The 20409-nt window shown below is 37.6% G+C and overlaps 1 protein-coding gene across 1 annotated transcript; it reads right to left on the bottom strand.

Annotated features, from left to right (window-relative positions):
• Positions 1 to 195: 195 nt before the first annotated feature.
• Positions 196 to 18211, bottom strand: LOC593938 (unconventional myosin-XIX). The gene is made up of 23 exons (XM_030991788.1): positions 18079 to 18211; positions 16592 to 16660; positions 15999 to 16115; positions 15387 to 15492; positions 14838 to 14986; positions 13999 to 14112; positions 13732 to 13793; positions 13313 to 13386; positions 12998 to 13067; positions 12395 to 12497; positions 11585 to 11782; positions 10201 to 10282; positions 9571 to 9757; positions 8971 to 9160; positions 8153 to 8263; positions 7371 to 7547; positions 6524 to 6616; positions 5931 to 5990; positions 5189 to 5367; positions 4287 to 4485; positions 3996 to 4125; positions 2892 to 3079; positions 196 to 2271 (listed from the first exon to the last, which is right to left on the bottom strand). The coding sequence occupies exons 1-23, from the start codon at positions 18163 to 18165 to the stop codon at positions 1879 to 1881; spliced, it is 3138 nt and encodes a 1045-aa protein (XP_030847648.1). The 5' UTR covers positions 18166 to 18211; the 3' UTR covers positions 196 to 1878.
• Positions 18212 to 20409: the final 2198 nt, after the last annotated feature.

The following is a 20409-nucleotide window of genomic DNA, read 5'->3' as shown; positions in this document are numbered from 1 at the left end:
GAGCATTCAGCACATCTTGTGTTATAACCGCTAAGGCAGTGTCCTAATGAAACATGTATATTACAATCAACACGCATTTCACTTTGGACGTCAGCGGTATCTTAATATTTGCTTGTATGATGGTTTAGTGAAACAATCCCCTGTGAGACAAAACTTAATCATTGCAACACAATAAATACACTTTAACAAAAGAGGTGCATTAAAACAATTTGTTTTATTACTATTATACTGTACAGTCCATTGCTTTTTGTTGAAATGGATAATGACATCTATGATCTTCTGACGGCAATATATAATCTGAATTGGTCTCTTTACATAATATATTTTCAATATACATGTAGATTTAATTGAAATTGTCTAAAGCACCATTACCAAGAACATTATTTACACAATAGCACATGATCATGTTAATCCTGATTGCTTTAAAAACACTTTGAACAAGTAGAAATCATACATTAAAGAAAAACGAACAAGTACGAGTGTAAAAATTAAGATTGACCTTTCTAAACGACAGTAAAAGTATACATTCTTTAAAATTGCATGGCATGATCTTTCTACAAAAGCATGGGAATACACCACCTGAATTAAAAAAAGAGAGTACATGTATGTGAAATCCATACAATGTCACGATAAGCTCATGAAGCAAACACCACTGGAATTAATGTGCTAGCAACACATTTGACCCATTAAACTTGTGTTGATATCATGTAAGTCTCGAGACGAGACTAGGAGTTCTCAAGATGGATCATGACATTGAATCATGACGAAAATTTGTTCAAATAAAGACATCTGTAAATATTAACCTCCAAGTCTCTATATCATGACTTCTACAGCAGAACGACAACCAAAATATAGTATAACTTATGCATAAAGTACACTCGGAGGAGACAGTGGCAGTGTTTTCATTTGTTTTCATGCAATTCTATCGGCACTGCCATTTACATAAACATGTATATTGGTACTTTGAAATATTGGTGTTTGGGGATATTGTTTCATCACCCTATCTATCAACATTGACCAGAAAACAATTACATTTTCACTGGTAACTAACTTTGGTAACTTTGAGTCCTGTGTTGACTCCGCAGTCAGCACTAGCCCAATCCCCAAACTTTACCCTCAACATAACACTTCATGTAGCCCTACCCATAACCTTCTACCTCCCCTAAAGTTTTAATCACAACTCATGGCTAAATCCCTTCTCTTTGATGAAATAAATCCTGCAGCGAATGTCTGTTCGCTTTGTTGTCAGTATATTAAGAAGTTTGAACAAGAAGGGATTTCATTTTCGATATCATGGTCCATGTTGGCTTAGGCTAAAAACCAAAATAATGGAACGTTCAGATGAAAGGCAATTTCGCACAATAATGGTCCCGCAAGTATTCACTGAGCTCTGTGTGATAAGCTACAGAAATGTGATGTGTATTTCACTTTACATCGGTCATAAAAAAACAATGTTGCAGATTTGCTGCGTCATTATCTGAACGAGCCTTTATGATGAAGGTTTAAAATGTTTTGACATAGCCTCTGGTATACTTCAAGAATATAATTTTGGTCCTGTTGCCAATGTCCTCACTGTAAAATCGAAAGAGATCAAGATGTTGGTCACCATAGCAATCACCCTTTTCTCATCCTCCCTCTCCTCTATCTCTCTTTCTTCCTCAATTAATACATGTATAGCAATTTATTTTATTAAAAACTTTGTCAATAGTACTGCATGCTGCACACAATGATAATACCACAGAGCACAAATAATATCTCAACGTCAAGACAATAAACCAATTGTCAAATCTTAGCTCAGGCATCAAATGGTATCCATGAGATACACATTTATAAAGAGATTCAACAAAAGTTATTTCATTTGAAAATCATCATACTGAATTAACTCCATCTCAGAGGCCCAGTTATCAACAAGGTCGTCACAAGTCCTGCCAAAGCAATTTCAACTGCAGGCTTCTTCAAGATGTTGGTAACCGTAGCAATCACTCCTCCTTCATCCTCGCTCTCCTTCATCTCTCTCTCTTCTTCCTTCTCCTCATCTTTCCTGTCCACTCCCTTGTTGCCATGATGATAAGAGACAGGAGAGAGGCTCTTGAAGTCTGGTGAGTTCTCGGTGAAGACGATCTTCTTGGGGACGAGGTCCTGGGGAGATGGTGTGAGGGTTGGGGTGGGGACAGGACTGGGGGAGTAAATCTCTCGGACGGTGGTCAGGTTGGATGCAAAGTGGACAGACTTCCTGGGTGGCTTAGGGGCAGGTATAGATGGGCTATCCACCTGGAATTGATAATATTGAAAAGCAATTGGCCAATGTTCTTGAAACCACACTAATTTAGATCTGGGACCCGTTTCACAAAACTTGTCATCAGTGACAAATGACAGTCTTTGTTATAAGCTACTGAAATCCTTGCTTTTGATTGGTTATCAGCAGATTTGTCACTGAATTTTGTCATTTGTCATTGAAAAATGGCCTTGAGAAACAGGTCCCTGGTTTAACCTACTCCATTGATTTATCATGGCAGTCAAGTGTCAACCTCTCCTTTCCCTTAAAATTAAAATTAGTTCTGTTACAAAAATGAACAAATAAATTGAATTCAATAATAAAATGACAATGAGAAAGTGGTCATGACAATATGGTTTTCATTTATTATTTAGTTAGCAAAAATGTTATTATCTGTTCAGAGATTATTTTTAGCTCTGCAAATGGCAGGACTAATCAACCTACTCAAATAATCAGAATTTAAACCTAGCCTAAATATAATCAAGTCATTATTGAATATCCAAATTATTTGTGCATCTTCATTTTATCAAGATATTTCCCCTATAATTCATTCCCTTTTTTTAAATATTCAACATCCTTCTGTAAGCCTTGATTATTTTGACTGGTGTTTGTTTACCTTCTCTTCTTGTTGTTCTTCCTCCTCAATGTCCTCCACATAAGCCTCTTCATAATCATCCTCATAATCTGATGCATCCAGTCTCTCCTGTCTCTTCTTGAACAGGTAGTCCAGCATGGCATGCTGTATCACCCTAGCTGCATGATCCATGATCTTAATGGCATTGCGCACTCTCCAACCTCTGTAGCCTGGTGGAGAATTTGACATTTAAAAAATATACGGATGGAAAATACAGATAAGAATACATGTATGCACATGCATTTTTTTAATAATGTGATGCCAAATGTAAATGTATAGCTGTTCAACTACAAAATTAATAAGAATGACATATGCTCCAACTTCTGCAGAGGGTGAAATATTAAGACAATTTCCCCTTCTATTCATTCACTACACGATTATTACACAAGTATTACAATGAATATTGTTTGAGAACTGGCAATAGTCTCATCCAGTGTACTGTTTGAGGCATATCGATCATGGTATCCTCTCACAGCTTGGAGGTTGATTGCAACATTTGCCAAAGACACACATGCAAAAACTTCGCCCCTTGGCCATTACAAGAAGTGGGTTATTGATGTAGACAAATGCTCACGTACCCTTTACAACTCTCTTCATGTATGTTATTACCAAAGAAGAAAAAAAGCCAGTCAGTCACTCAATAGTGTCTGACAGTGAAGTCTAGCAAGTAAACGGGTTTCCTTGCATAATTTGAATACCGGTATGAGGACACTGCTAACGTTTCAATTTCACAGATAGGACATACATGACATATTCATAATTCCTGCAAAGTTCTACAGCATTTGAGGTTGGCTGCAAAAGGGACATAGTACCTTTAAAGCAGACTTCTTATATGTGTGTAATGCAAAATGGGGCGGGATGACAGAGTATCTTTCTTTTAATTAAAGCATTATAGTTATTGGAATATTTTTCTTATCATCTAATATATGTCTACACACTTCATGAAGACTGCTGACCAGAATGATGATGCTCAAAAGCATTTTAAGCTGTGATTTTCAACAACAAAAAACAATGTCAATTAATATCAATTTCTAAGTGACGGATAGACGACACTATCTAGAGCTTGGGTTTGAACCCCGAACCTACCAGCCTGTATAACAGAAGCAGCCCATTCTCTCTCTCCTAGCACCAAAGCTCTGTGTAGTCTCCAGGCTCGCTGGATGATGTTAGCACACTGGGAAAGCTTCTTGAGACGTTGACTCTCCAGATACTCCAACTAGAAAATGAGAATATGTGAAATGTGGGGCGTTTTCTTTTAGATAGGTGGAGTAGATAGACAGATACATGATAGATTAGATATAGACAACAAAACAGTCATAAAGATGGAGGAAAACATGAGACACCACATTCAAATAATTATGACCTGTGTTGACCTACCTGCCCTTCTCTGAGAAAGATCTTAGTCTTGCCAAGCTGCTGAGCAGAGCTGCTATCTGCCTGGTTCTCCTTATCATCATCACCACCAAACAAACTCCTGTAGATGAGTCTACACCTGTCTCGGACTGACCCCATGCCATTCCTGTCTTTCCTTGGAAGAAGCATGCTGTATCTCTGACAGAAATCTGCATGTGATAACCTGATGATGATATTAGAAATAAATGAATTGAAGAAAAAAAATATGAATATCCACCAAAAAAAACATGGATAAGTCTACCTAACTATCTATCAGAGTCACATGTATTCCTCCTTTTGGAAGAATGCCCTTTCTCATGTAGAATTCTGCATGGGAGGGTAGAAGAATAACTAAAGGCTCGTTCACATAAAACACAGAAAAACTATGCGTTTTTCTCTTTTTTTTTCTTCAGATGATGACATGAGCATAATGTGCTTCACATTTCTGCATCCTGCATCATATGTGAATAAGCCATAAGATCAAGAAAGCAAGCTAGTAGTACCGACCAAGAGACACAATACACAGTCTGTATGTGTAAATGACTGAGGGTTAATCGTCCTTTTCAATGAACAGCTAGTTTCCAGTAGTTTGATTACACCATGCTCATCCAGACAACTCATTTACAGCATGATGAAGAATTTAGAATCAGTTTCTCTGAAGTGTAATACCATTACCAGGGCCCCATCTTATAATGAGTTGATATTAATTGCAACTTATTTGTGATTAATATCAATCGCAAATATGTACATAAGAGATAGGAGACTGCAAACTTGTTACTGATTGGAGGACATACAATTAATTTGGATCGATTGCAACTCTTTATGAGGCAGGGTCCTGATCTCAAGATTAGTTTTGTTAAATTTTTAAAGGTTAATTTCTAACTTACTTTGAAGGGAAGCCCGCAGCACTGATGGCCACGGTTTCCAAGACACCACACGCTCTCAGCTGGGAGGCGACAAAACGGCTGTCAAACAAGTCTGGCTGGCACTGCTGGTTGGGTTTGATGCATCGGATGTAGTGAGGGGTAGTAGAGGTCAATGTGTTCATTAGACTCCCTAAAGACTCCTGATTAATTAAATCAATGAGAAAAATAATATAGTCAAACCTGCTTTAGTGACCACCTGTCTACATAGGCTACATATTTGCTTTCCCTTGAAAATGGTTTCTCATTGAAACATGTACTAAAGGAACCTGTCTACAAAGACCACTTTTTGTGCTTTCCTTGGGCAGTCGCTATAGACATGTTTGACTGTCACAATGAAAATAGATAGATGGGCGAGTAGGTGGTTCTTATGATCTGTCAAATATTTTATTTTCGTGTAATCTTAGGATTGAGCGTTTGAGATTATTCCCAATATCTGTCATTAAGGTTATGCATGATCTATGCCAAGAGTACATACCCCTTGTAAAATATGTTTTTTCGTTTTTTATAACTCAAGAATAAAAGGTGGACTGGTTGAATTTAGGGCCTTTGTTGAATAATTTAGATGTAAGCTTGAATATGTCACATCCTCAAGAAACATACATGTACTTGGGACAAATCAATTTTTCACATTCATGAAAAATTACAAATCTTGGTTAGGGTATGAATAGTTTAGTTGCTATTGTACATGCCACTACAGTAATACCTTGAATCTTGAAACAACAGTCATGTTGACTTTTGATTTGGAACCCTTGCTCTGAAGTTCCTGTTGAAATGATACGTTTAAAAGGAGAAACCAAATTTGAAAAACAGAAAACTCAAATATTATCAATAGACACTGTTTGGAAAGGAAATCTGAATAAATAAACCTTGTTCAACAGACCTTACACTTCATGTCACATTAAACAAAATTCCAGCTCGTAACTTAAATAATAATGCAGACATTTATAAAAGGCAAAATATCCACCAAGAGGGCATTTCGGGCACTTTCCTTGCTTTGCTGTTATCATAGCTAACTGCCAAAGTATTTACCGCATTGGCCTTTTACCATTCCAAAGCAGGGAGCTGCCTTTACTTAAGGGCGTCTGAATAAACAATGAAGATTCATTACATCATGTCATAATGTCTCTAAAAAAGTAAGGCAATGGAAATGTTGCCGTACAACATGTACAGATATTTCACAATTTCAAAAGTATGGGTAGGAGCTCAAAATTCAGAATAAGCTGTTACAGTGAAAGAAACTGCACAAATTACAAATGGCTGTAAATTAAGTGAATTTTTAAGGTCTGTAGTCATTACCTGCAACCTCTCTTGTTCAGGCTGAATGATCTTGGTCACAAACTGATTCGTGCTCGCCATCAGGACTTCAATCAATTCCATCGGGATCGGATCCTGATAAGAAAGGGAAAGAAAAGGCAAATTTAATAACTTGTCATTGAAAACAAGCCTTAATTGTGTTCTTGGAATGGATGGTAATTTTCTTGTGGTCCTGGAAGAATGTCAACAAAACAATTTATTGTCATTCCAACTACTGTATATCTGGTATAAACACAAATTGACCCAAAAATTCATGATACTACATACAGTACATCATAACTGGACCCCTTTCCACTTTATTTATCCAGCCATGTTCAAAGATGGCATAGTAAAACAAAACTGCCACAGCAAACTAATCACCATTTTAATTATGACTGAATTGCAAGTGAGGGTAAAAACAGAAGTTACATGTAAGTGCAACAGAGGTCCTTAGGGTTGCTCATGTGTGTCATCGAGAATTTGCAGTGTATAATGCTCAATGCTCATGTCACTTTACCTGGCTACAGCATTTTTCAATCTTTTTCTTTCTTTTTTTTTTTTGGGGGGGGGGTAGCAATTTACAGTATTATATGTGAACAAGGCTGGACTGGTCCCATCAAGCTTCCTTACGAGAAAGTTTCCTTTGGAAGTGTTAAAGCCTATCTACACTAGTTTGGCCAGAAGGAATTAGACCTCCCTGCATGGTCACCAACAAGTGATTATCTCATCAAATCAGCACTCAATTAACATAAGAGAAAGGGGGTCAAGGGGGACCAACGGGTATCGCTTAGGCATTGTAGAGGGCGCAAGTAGCTACAAGTAGTGCAGTCTCGCTTTAATGTAAACTGACCTTGGTCTTCTCGATCAAGCCATGAGAGTCATAGGTGACCATTCCTGCGAAGTGTTTGATGGTGAAGGCTGACTGTTGGTGACCCATAGGAGCCTTGGTCAAGAATGGACTTTCCACTGCTGCTAAGAGCTTGTCCTCAAAAGATGTCGGGTCAGATTGGCGGTTCAGCCGACACTCCTGTATCACAAAAAGGAATACAATTCAAAGTGATCAAACATTACATCAATCATGATTATTAATTAATGAATTTACTGGATATAAATAACAAGCAGGTATCTGACTCGATTTCACTTGCATTCAGCATAATAACACAATGAATAGGGTCAGGACCCTATTACTCAAAACTTACCGTATGCAACAGGGCCCAGAGGTTATAAATAAGAAGAGAAAACCATAAGATACATCAAATAATGTAATTCAAACAAAGTCTCTCAACTTAACCACTTTATTCATGTGGTATAAATGCTGTAAAAAGTCTATTCAGTGAGATTTTACTTCATGATCAGACGATTGCTCCAGCAATGTTTCCTTTGGGATGTATTTCGTCAAAGAACGAATGTTAAGACTTGGGGATGCAAGAGGGTTTTAGGTTAGGTCTAGGGTAAAGTGTTTGATCCCAAGTTGAAGTTAGCTAGAATTCAGGAAAATCAGTTAAGAATTACCTATTCAGTTAAGGAAATTAACCACTGAGCAATAGAGAATGCAGGGTACAATAATTGTTATTACCCTCAATGCTGTATAACCCAAATACATCATAAGGTACCATCTGTACAGACACTCACCTCATTCATTAGAGAGAATACACTGAGCTTGCCTTCAATGGTCTCCAGACAGGGCTGGTTGTCACTGAAGGTGCAGAAATCCCAAGAAATTCCTTCCTTCTCATATTCCTCCTGCAAAAATTGAAATGAAAAAAAATTCAAACGTTATCAACATCAATACCTAATTTTTACTCAGTTTTCAGTTCGAAACATACAAACATTAAATTCAACCATAATCTGATGAAGATGTAATGTAGAGGTGTTGTGGTCGAGTGGATAAGTCTCCAGACTGTGAAACATATGGTACAGGGCTTGAAACCCTGCCGCAGCACTAACATCCTCTGGCTAGACATTAATTATACATTTCCCACACTCGACCCACATGTAGCAAATGGGTACCTAGTAGGATTCATTCCTTGAATGCACTGAGCGCTACAGCCGCAAGAGCTTAAGCCAGGGTAATAATATCCAAAGTCTTGTTCTATCACAATGCGATATTTGCTATACAAGAAAGGCATATCATTTTAAAGACTTCTTCCTACACAAGATCTTCGTAGACTTACTCCTACTTTGGATGACATATGGCAAATGGAATTAATTGAAATCTATATCTCAATCATGTAGTAATCATAAACTCCTGAACAAGTACATTAGCCCAACATTGTAGGCGGGTGTCCTAAAATGCAATTTGAGGCCTTAATTTGAAATGTTGTTTTGACTTCCGTAGCTATCTTACAAATTATCTGTTTGCATCCAGAAGGGCATTAACTCATGTCAGTCATTTTACACAGAGACAACATCCTTCTGGCTCCAAAAAGACAAAATCTAATGTAGAGTACCTGTTGTGCTCTGAGGAAGTGTGTCACAAAGTGTTGCTGTAGTTTCTCGTTGGCATAGTTGATGCAGAGCTGCTCAAGACTATTGCTGGCAAAGCTCTCAAAGCCGTAGATGTCCAGGAGACCTATGAAAGCATGCCACTGATTGGCTGATGTGTGCTTGTTTAGGAAGGCCACTAGCCAATCAAAAAGCCTGTAATCAAAGTGGTATAAAATATACAAAATACAATACAATAAACTTTTAAATTTTTGCACAAGAATAAACTGTCATGAACGAAGTTTAAGATATTATCTTAGAGATATAATTGTATTGGTGTGGTGATCCACAAGCACTTTACTATTCACAGCAAGGAGGAAGTAAATTTGTCTGAAAGGCAACTTCCCAATCAGACTATAAACTGTTATATAATATTTGACAAAACACTAGTAATTTTCATATCCCTTCTTCTAGCATGTGTGATAACACAAAAGGTAAATTTGTACCCTTCGGAGCCTCATGCCAAATATGTTGCTTTTATCCGCTGAGTAACCCCCTGACTAATAGGACACATATTTCTCCCATAATTTGCAATGCACTGTACTGCTAATGACATCTGCATGTACCTGGCATATATGACCTTTGACACACAATCCCTCCTCACACCAGACTCTTCCACAGAGCATGGTTTCATGAACACACTTTGGCGCTTGTTGTGTGAGGCAGTGATGCGACGGTAGATGAGAGATGTGGTCAGACTGGTGGGATCCAGACCTAGCAGTCTGCAGGCATGCTCCAAAGAATCCCGGCTCACTGGAAAGATGATGTTCAGGAAATCATTTGTTTTTCATCTTTTCTAATTGCAGGTACCAGTACTATAACAATCAAGGTTAGTAACTGTAGCCAATATATCTGGGCATTGTTTTACGAAACTATCATAGGTTCACCAACATCCCATTGAAACACGTGTTAATTATATACAATACACGTTTCAAATCACACAAAAAATGTTCATGTTCATAACACAAAAGAATTGCATTAATTAAGCCACTGAGTTTTTGCAATACCCAAAGGTTCTGGCCCCAAAATGGTCATGGTGAACAATATGCAACAGTTTCTGGCCATAAAAGTTTCTGATAATACAACAGCTAAATTATTAAAAATTCAAAGAAGTATACACTGACAAATTACAACTCTGATTATGCAAAAAAAAAAGAGATGGGACAGTGTATTAAACGGGTGGGAGTTTCATTTACCTTCCTCGTCTAATTCACAGGGATCAAACTCCTCATCACATGTAAACTCCAGATTGCCTAGATGAAGAATTCCACTCAATACCTAAAACAGCAAACATAAATATGTACTACTTATACCATAGCTAGTAATGTAAATGTACATGACAGAGCTAATGAAATGATGAAAAAATGCATGTATAATATAATAACAGTAACAAAAGATAAAAGTCTGTTATTTTGCAATATATTTAAACTTACTTGCATCTTTTTTTATCAGTTTACATATCCTGTTTCTCCTTCTTTTCCCTGATACCCATCTCTTTCCCCGCCTCACATCATTTTGTTTACATAAAAAGCTTATTTCCCTTTCTCCAATTTAGATAAGATCTCTCTCCGTCTTGTCTATGCTTATGCCTGTGTTTATACAAGTGTGTGTAATGAGAGATTGAGCTATGACCCCAACCTCCCTCTCTTCCCCCTCTCTATCTCTCTCTCTCTCTCTCTTTCTCTCTTTCTCTCTATTTCCATCTCACCCTTCCTCCTATTTCCCTCCACCCCTGTCTGTCTCTCTCACGCCCTCCCTCCAACCCCCCCCCCCCCCTCCATCTCTCTCTCTCCCCCCCCCCCCTCCCTCTCTCTCTCTCTCTTTTTTTTCCATCTCTCCCTTCCTCCTCTCCTCCATCCCTTTCCCTCTCTCTCTCTCTCTCACTCCCTCCCTCCCTGTCTCTCTCCCTCCCCACCTCTCTCCCTCCCCACCTCTCTCTCTCTCTCTCTCTATTTCCATCTCTCTCTTCCTCCACCACTTTCTGTCTCTGTCTCTCTCTCTGTCTCTCTCTCTGTCTCTCTCTGTCTCTCTATTGCCCTCTCTCCCTCCCTCCCTCCCATCTCTCTTTCTCTCTCACCATTTCTCTTTCTCTCTCTCTCTCTCTCTCTCTCAATTTCCATCTCTCCCTTCCTCCATCCCTCTACCCCTTTCTGTCTCTCTCGCTCTCTCTCTCTCTCTCTCTCACTCCCTCCCTCCCTGTCTCTCTCCCTCCCCACCTCTCTCCCTCCCCACCTCTCTCTCTCTCTCTCTCTATTTCCATCTCTCTCTTCCTCCACCACTTTCTGTCTCTGTCTCTCTCACTGTCTCTCTCTGTCTCTCTATTGCCCTCTCTCCCTCCCTCCCTCCCATCTCTCTTTCTCTCTCACCATTTCTCTTTCTCTCTCTCTCTCTCTCTCAATTTCCATCTCTCCCTTCCTCCATCCCTCTACCCCTTTCTGTCTCTCTCGCTCCCTCCCTTTCTCTCTCTCTCTCTCTCTCTCTCTCTCTCAATTTCCATCTCTCCCTTCCTCCATTCCTCTACCCCTTTCTGTCTCTCTCGCTCCCTCCCTATCTCTCTCTCTCTCTCTCCTTCCCTCCTACCTGGAAAATGTGTTCCTGGTGCATGTGAGTCATGCCCACATTCTCCATAGCCTGCTGAGTCCTGCTGAATACTTGATTCTCATTGGCTCCCTGGGGGCCACCATCATCCAATGGGAGATAAGCAAATATGACATCATCACCTGTGTGCGTGGTCAGACCCCACTCTGCTCTCTGTTCCTCTGTTGCCTCCTTCACAATCTTAAGAAAAGCAAAACAATGTGTGAAAACTTATATTCTAATTACACTATCAAATTTATTCTCTTTGTACAACTTTACTGACAAAATATCTGTTCCTAATAAATTTCGATTCTTTTTCTACTTTTTTGTTGAAACTTACACAATGGGTTATAACAACCTACAAAATAAATTGTGAAGAGCAAGAAAGTATAAAAGTCAACTTAAAAATGTATGTGGCATACTAAGGGTTAATGGTTAAGGATTATGAAGAGAACGAAGGACAACAGACCCTACTGCACAAAAATCAAGTCCAACTAGGGCACCATGCATGCCTTATTATATGGAATATGAACTCACAAGTCGCCTTAATGTAGTTTGATAGTAAACTTAAACTTTGCAATATTACTTCATGAAAGTAAATGTTGATGTTCATGTTTTCAATACAGTCAAGCCACATGGAACCCCTAAAACACATAGTAAAATGTGTTTAGTGATTGGTACCCTTTAATACCAGGGTGGACATTCCAATTTAATTAACCCATCGCATACAAGAACAGGATGGCTCCTGTGCTAAGCCTTTGGGGAATGAAACGATTCAGGAGTCAACGGGTTGAGAATCATAGTTCTAGCTACCTGGTAGAAGATGTGAAAGTTAGTCTCCCCATCAGCCTGGTGAACAAGTCTAGTCTTCTCAAGGAGGTAGGTCTGTATAGATGCACCAATGATGTGAGAACCCCTGGGTGGAACAAATAATTAAAGTCTTTATACAGTTAGCTCTGGAAAGTTTATAATTTTAGCGGTTTATTGCAATGCAAGTTAATATGTTTTTGTTTACAAAAATCATATCTGAAAAAAAGTATGCATAGATATCTGACATCTGTTTCTTCTTCTTTTTTAAATCCGTCTAATCTCTAATTCTTGTTTTATCTCATTGTCACTTCTCAAATGTTTTTTCTTATTCGTTCATGTATGTATTTTGCCCTAAATCATTTCCAATCGTATTGGTGTTCCCATTTTATCACCATCTTCTTCCTATCCCTGTTCTATAATTGTAGGATTCGGTGTGATTCATATATCAAGGCATTTTAAATAGCATCTATGTACTCATGCACTGTACATACCTAATATCAATTTTACTGTGAAATGACTGCATACTCCAAATCTTGCATACTGCTAGGGCAATAACTATAAAATAATAAATGCATGTACATGTATATCATTGGACAACAATTATACCTGTCAAACTGTAGCTGAATGTACTTTCCAAACCTACTGCTGTTGTGATTGCGGGCAGTGCCAGCATTGCCTGAGTGCAAAATGATGGGAAGAAAATAATGAAATATAACATAACATTCACATGACATTGAATTTTTTTCCCCAAGTACACGGGACAATGTATAGAGATATCTGTGTTAGATGCTGTTAGAATTAATTTTTTCACTTTACAAGAACTTAAAATTGCCTTTTATCTAGTCTTACATAGACATTTGTCAATTATGAGGACAGACAAAGTTAATATGAATATTTTAGGGTAATCAAAAAGTTACTTACCAAATGCTTCAAGGATAGGATTTGAATCCAATATCCTCCTCTCAATGCACTTCACAGGTGGAGGTGAAAAGCCCCTGGAGAAAATGACATCAAAGAGATGTAGAGCAATAATGAATATTGTTAATAAGCTATTACATATAACTGATATCATTTTGAATAGTAATAAAAATCATCACGGTATGAAATATATTTCTGATAATTTTCCTCAAATTTGCAAAATCTTACATAATTTGTATCCTTGTGCTAGAACCCTTTTTCAGCAAGGATAGTTTTCAGCAATTGCCTTTGAGAAGCTCCAGAACCATGGGAAACAGTGTAATCATCATTTTTTTTATAATGTGTTTTTATTTTTAATATGTGAAATGGAAAATACATCAAATCAATTAAAATAAAATATTATCAGAAATGGTTTCACTTACCCTGGATTTTTGTATAGTGCCACTGAAGTGAGATATTTCATCAAACACCTGGTGTTCCAAGTCTATAAATAAGAAACAAAAAGTTTTTTAAAAAATGATATGTTATCATTGAATTGCTAAAGTAAATGACAGGACATTCAATTTCAAATAATTTCTCAGCAACTCTAGAGGGAGCCATTGATATTCATGTAAATAACTTCACAAAAAGACAAGTTAGAATTATTGGAAAACTACAATTAAGGACACAGAATATCATTTCTGAATTACCTTTCCAGCTCCACTCTCTCCACTGACGATGATTGACTGGTTGGGGCTACCTATAGCATAGCGCAGGCTGGAGAAGGCTTTCTCAGCCACTGCAAACACATGGGGTGCGTCGGTCTGTAAAATTGGCAACATTGGTAATAAACATCTCAAAAGTTATAAAGGAAGCAACTGAACAGTAATCTCAAACAAATCAGTAAAAAAAAAAAATCACCAATGGGATATAGTATGTATGAATTCATGAATTGTATTTTAAAAGCAGCATGGTTAAACTGACATAATGAAATTGAGTTCGACAAGCATGATATACCGGGGATAAGCCTAAAACATTTCTAAAGTTATTAAAAATACTACTATGACCAATTCAAAAAGTATAATACAACTGTATATTTGTATTCACACATTTATTTTTTTAATCGCAAATATTATATTAGAAATCACAATTTTATCACATAAATGCAGAACCACATTTTAGGATACAGAGCTATTAAATACAAGTATGACTTTGATTAGCTTTAATATGTTCCAAACTTTCATGCAGATGTGTCAAATAAGAACTTTTAGTACATAGACATCACTAAAAATCAAGCCTTTTGCGCTCTGGATGCACCTATTCATGCCATTAAACTTTGCTAAGCCATGAAAGAGCATACATATACTTTGCGCTCTGGATGCACCTATTCATGCCATTAAACTTTGCTAAGCCATGAAAGAGCATACATATACGTGTATAGGCAACTGCAGGAAAACAACCAGTTGAGAACTTTCTGGCATAAATAGCACCAAAACCTTTCAAACAATCTTGAAAATTGTAACAATTCTAAAGGCTAAAAATGTCCCACCTTGGACGTTCCATCTTGATGGCAACGCTGGACGGCGGTGTCATCATACAGACCAGGGATCTCCTTGAACGGGTTTAGACTGACTAGGGTGATACCTGCTTTACTGCAGATCTGACCATTCTGAAATCTGCATTCAAGACTCTCCAATACTGTGGGTGTGATAGGAAAAAGGAACAAAAAAGATCATGAGATCAAATTGGATGAAAAATGATTTGATTATTTGTCCTTCTTCTTCTTCTCCTTCTTCTCCTTCTTCTCCTTATTCATCTTCATTTTCTTCTTCTTCTCTTTCTTCTTCTTCTCTTTCTTCTTCTTCCTTTTCTTCTTCTCCCTCTTCTTCTTCTTCCCCACAGTTCCTCCTTCTCCTACTTTTTCTTCTTCTTCTTCTTCTTCTTTTCCTTTTCTTCTTTTTCCTTCTTCTTCTCTTTCTTCTTTTTCCTTCTTCTTCCTAATGATCATTGTTTGGTAGAAAGGCATTAGCAAGGAAAAATGATATTGTCATTGCTATGCCCTTTTGTTAACTACATATAAACAGCATGCATTATATACCTTCTGCTTCATTGAGAGATGAAAGATTTGTGAGGTCATCGACTTCTGCGTAGTTGTTGTTGCCAGCTAGCAGCAGTGAGTCTTCTCTCCTGGAGACTTCAATGACCTGATTTATAATAACAATAAAAGATTATCAGCTGTATTGAACATTTTCAAATTTCACAAACAGATCAGATTTGTGGCAGTTGATGAACAGCTGAAGAAAGTGATAAATGAGTAAATAACAGAATAATTCATAATGAATATAATCTTGATTTTTCTTTTTTGATAGACAAGATTAAGAAATCCTTGTTTGCCAACATACCACAATAATAGACTTTGCTTTTGTATTTGTATAAGTATCATAAGACTTGAATGATTTATCACTGCAAGATTTTATTTAGTGTACCATATATTTTGAATATTAAAAAGTGTCAGTATATCAGGTTTAGGAATAAATCTGGATGAATCTGAATAGAATAAATTGTATTCCAATAGACTGCACCATTCTAAATTCTAAATTCTAAATACAAAATGTGGTAATGCACCATAATGTGTTCTAGAATTCTTAACTCTTTTATCTGTCTTGATCTATCAATGGTGGATGTTTTCTCCCTTATTTGTCTTCCTTACCTCGCCACTTTCCAATCTGACGCCCACTTTCCCATTCTTTCCTGATGCTGTGACAGTAGCTCTTAGCCAGCGGCACTGGTCTGCTGTATTGCTGTTTGCAACCCATACTCTCATGCCCTGCAAAACAATCAAAAAATAATTTCAGAATCAATACTTGTTTTTGTTCATTTCACAAAGAAATCTAACTAGAAACAAACAATTAGGAGATTCTTAAAATACAAGACCTGTGTGGCAATATAATGAAGCTGGGATACTTGTTAGAATTAGGTTGGATTGCATTGGTCTATGCATGCCTGGGAAATGACAGCAAGTCAAGCACTGCAAGTGTACAAAGGTTGTTAAATACAGTAACACAGTTTTAAAGCACTACATGTGCTGTTAATTGAAACTGAAAAATGCTATTAAAACAAGTTGAAATTACTGTTATTTCAAAATCTTTTTCATTGTTTATACATTCAATCTAGATGGTCCACGGATTCAATGCTTCAAGCAAATGAACGATATTGATAAATTTGGTGATTGATTTGATAGAAAAATTATGAAATATTATTTTTTAGTAGAAAATAAACGTATGACACCAAGTTCAAACTTACCTCATGAAAACATCTTTTTGGTCGTTTCACAGGTGGCGCAGGAGCTTCACCCTTTTTCTTTGTCGGCTTCTGCGGGATCAATCAAGAAACAGAGAAATAAAATAAGTCTGTTAAATTCTCAAAAGTTAAATACCATAATACATATGCAGTTATGCACACGATGTTGCCCATAAATGTTTATAATAACCTGACTCTTGACTTAAAGAGAAGGTTGAGTTCTGGGAAGAGGTGAAAAATAATTTGTGAGCATTACTCATTCTTATTATGCAAGTGTGGAAGAACATCAGTTAAGACATGTTCCCTGAAAAGCATGGCTCTTCAAATGCCTTCATATTCTAAATATGCATGTAACATCGTAAAAATCGGGGGCCGGCTTTTTACGCCACGTGTTCGTGTAGTCCCATATACATCTTTCTGTGCAAGTGTTTGTAACTTTACCAAGACTTGGCCAAATTTCTTATTATTTTGATGATACCAGAACCTTGCAATACACACAAATTCTTATATGCTAGATGATCAACCTTTTTTGGTCGGTTCCACACCGTTTCTTTCACAATGCAATCGCATGACCAGAACTCAACTTCATCTTTAACTTGGCTCATTTGGTGCCAAGAAAAAGTCAGATAATCAATTGATTTTTTTTTAATGAGCATCGATTATCGAGAGTCAAGACAGAAGACAGAATGAGGATGGTCCTCAGATGTAAAACAGAAACAGAAACTATGGGTCAAAATCGACATCCATGTTGAAAATCTTGCAAGCCGTGTTAAACTCTTGCTGCCGTCAATCTCATCCCTTCTAGTCTACGCCGAAGGCAAAAATGATTATGAAGGAAAAACTGTGATAACGCCATTACGAACGTGTAGATGGCGCACAGTTTTTCCTTCATAATCATTTTGCCTTCGGCGTAGACTAGAAGGGATGAGATTGACGGCAGCGAGAGTTTAACACGGCTTGCAAGATTTTCAACATGGATGTCGATTTTGACCCATAATTTACTTAATTAAACGGATTATTTCAATCAAGTGAGTAAGTGGAACCGATGTATTATAGCCTAGGCCTAATGTAAAATTGGATATGCACGAGGTAAAATGACATTTTGGGGGATTTTGGGGGCATAACAATACGGCCGTGGCAAGTTTGTTCATGTTTGTGGGAGGGGCCTAACGGCTAAAATCTAGCCGTGATATCTTCAACATAGGCTGGCATAGGCGATCGTTCAGTCTCTATAACCGGAGGTCTAGTGGAGCCAGACGTAGTCTCAGTGGAACAACCGACGGTATAGAGACTGAAGCTTTCGGTCTACACGCAAACAAGCAACAATAACAAAACAGCTTCAGCCGCCCAACAAAAGAACAAGTGAGATCAGATGGATGGAGTCTAGTATGAACTAACAGCAATATTCATGTATGGGACTGTAAGGGAAGTACCGGATAAAGATTTCCTCTCCATTTCATCAAAATTACAAATAAAATGAATAGATTTACCTTCTCAATAGTTTCATGACTCTTTAATTTCCTACCGTCTTGAATAAGAGGCACATTTGAGTGTCGCTCACGTAAAATACCTGCCATTTTGTGAGATAGTAGTCGCTGCGTAGATCTACAAAGTATTTTTTTAAATCTCGCATCACTATCAATTGTCAAATATAAACACATGAGGGCGACATATTTCAACAGTTCTGTACCAAAGGTCGGCACCAAAACTCCTCGACCTCGGCCTCTTGCTCACAGCCCAAATCACGATCTAGATTCAAGGTTCAAGATTGATTGATTGATTTCCACAGACATCGAAAGGGGCAGGGGGGACCAGTTCCCCCACACTTTTTCAAGTACCCCAAAAGTGCCCCTTTTTACATAGGAAAAGTGCCCCTTTTACTTTAAAAGGGCCCCTATTAAATTTATAAAAGTGCCCCTTCCCCTTTCCACCCATAAGAGCCCCTCTTATTTTGACACGTACCCCTTTTCCTTTGACAAGTTTCCATTTTCCATTCTCATAAGTACCTTTCTTAATATCTAGTAAGTTCGAGAAGCGCCCCTTTTCACTTGTGTTAAGTGCCCCCTTCACCTCTGATAATTTTTCTATTCAAATCTGAGAGGTTCCCCTTTTTCTTTGACAATTTCCCCTTTCCTTTGTAAAAAGTGTCCCTTTCCCTTTTAATAACTACCCCTTTTTAACTGGGATAAGCACACCTTATATTTTCACATGTGCCCCCTTTCATTTTTGATAAGTGCCCCCTTTCCTTATGATAAGTGCCCCCATTTAAAAAAGAGCCCCTTTCCCTTCTCATAAATGCCAGTTTACATCTATGAATAAAGTTCCTTTTCATTCTCATAAGTGCCCCTTTTCATCTCTTGTAATTGACCCTATTCAATTCTAAGAGATACTCGTTTAACTTTGACAAGTGCCCCTTCCCTTCCTGATAAGTGCTCTTTTCATCACTTATAAATGCCCGTTTTATTTTGACACGTCCCCCTTTTCCTTCCTAATAAATGCTACTTCCCTCCTTCTCATAAAAACCCCCATTCACCTCCGATGAATGCCCCTATTAAAATTTGATCGGTGCCCCTTTTCTTTCAACAAAAGCACATTTCCCTTTATCATTATTGCCTATTTTACATTCTCAAAAGTGCCTCTTTTCATGTATGGTCAGTGTCCCTTTTCATGTATGGTCAGTGCCCCTTTTCAAATGCGATAAGTGCCCCTTTTCACCTCTGATAATTACCCTTTTAACAATGATTATGTGCCCCTTTTTTGGTCTTTCTAATAAGGAACCTATCCCTTTTTCATAAATGCCCCGTTTCAATTTTTATAAATGCCTCTATCAAAATCTGATGGGTGCCTCTTTTCCGTCGACAAATGCCCATTTCCCATTCTTATAAAAATCCCTTTTCATCCCTGGTACGTGGCTCTTTTATCAGTTGTAAGAAGTGCCTCATTTTCACCTCGGATTATTAGCCTTGTCCTTTGACATTTGCTCCTATTTCTTTTGTCTTAACCATTTCGATAAGTCTACCCTTTTCCTCTCATCATTAAGCGTGCCCCTAATTTCAAGCGACTATATAAGAACAATTTCCCCCAAAGCTCGCTCGATACGCTCGTTCGTAGTTATAGATGTTATAATTATGTAACTTATCAAAGGTCTTTTCAGTCTTCCGTTATGAGAATGTGCTAATAACCCCATCATGATTTGGTCTTTCCTCTTTATAAGATGTACTTTTTCGCACTGCGACCTCACAAATCTTGAACAATGTCTGCAAAGTATGATGCTCAAGCAAAATCTTATATGATGTACAAAGATAAACAAATATTGAAATTAATCCCTGATAATGTAATCACAATATACGGATATATACCAATGTCTAAAAAAATTGTATATTTTCGCTCAGAGATTTTCCTTTGAAGGTGCCCTTTTTCAGAAAGTGTCATTTTTGTTGGTGCCCCCCCCCCCCCCCCCACTTTTCAAGTCGCTCCACCGCCTCTGCATGAACAGTAACAACAAGTTCATCGTCAACAAGAATAGATACATAACAAGTAAGTTATAAAGACATTGAAAATGTGGAAAAGAGGTGGTCTGTAAAGTGTAAACACATATCACCTTTACAAGAACAGCAACAACAAAAAATTGAAAGTACATTAATACTAAAATAGAATAGAATAGAAATAGCAATAGACAATAGACAAATTGACACATTTTCAATGAAATATGTTTTTTCCCTTGAACCTAATTCAGGCAAATATGGATTAATTGAGAAGTGGTACCAAGCAGACTAAAGGACAATTTGAGATTTGGCGAATTAATATCATTGTACCTAACG

This window comes from Strongylocentrotus purpuratus, unplaced genomic scaffold (assembly GCF_000002235.5).
Source record: "Strongylocentrotus purpuratus isolate Spur 01 unplaced genomic scaffold, Spur_5.0 spur5_scaffold_2, whole genome shotgun sequence".
In the NCBI taxonomy this organism is placed as follows: Eukaryota; Metazoa; Echinodermata; class Echinoidea; order Camarodonta; family Strongylocentrotidae; genus Strongylocentrotus; species Strongylocentrotus purpuratus.
Note: the sequence above shows the minus strand (reverse complement) of the source record. Positions and strands in the feature narration are given on the sequence as shown.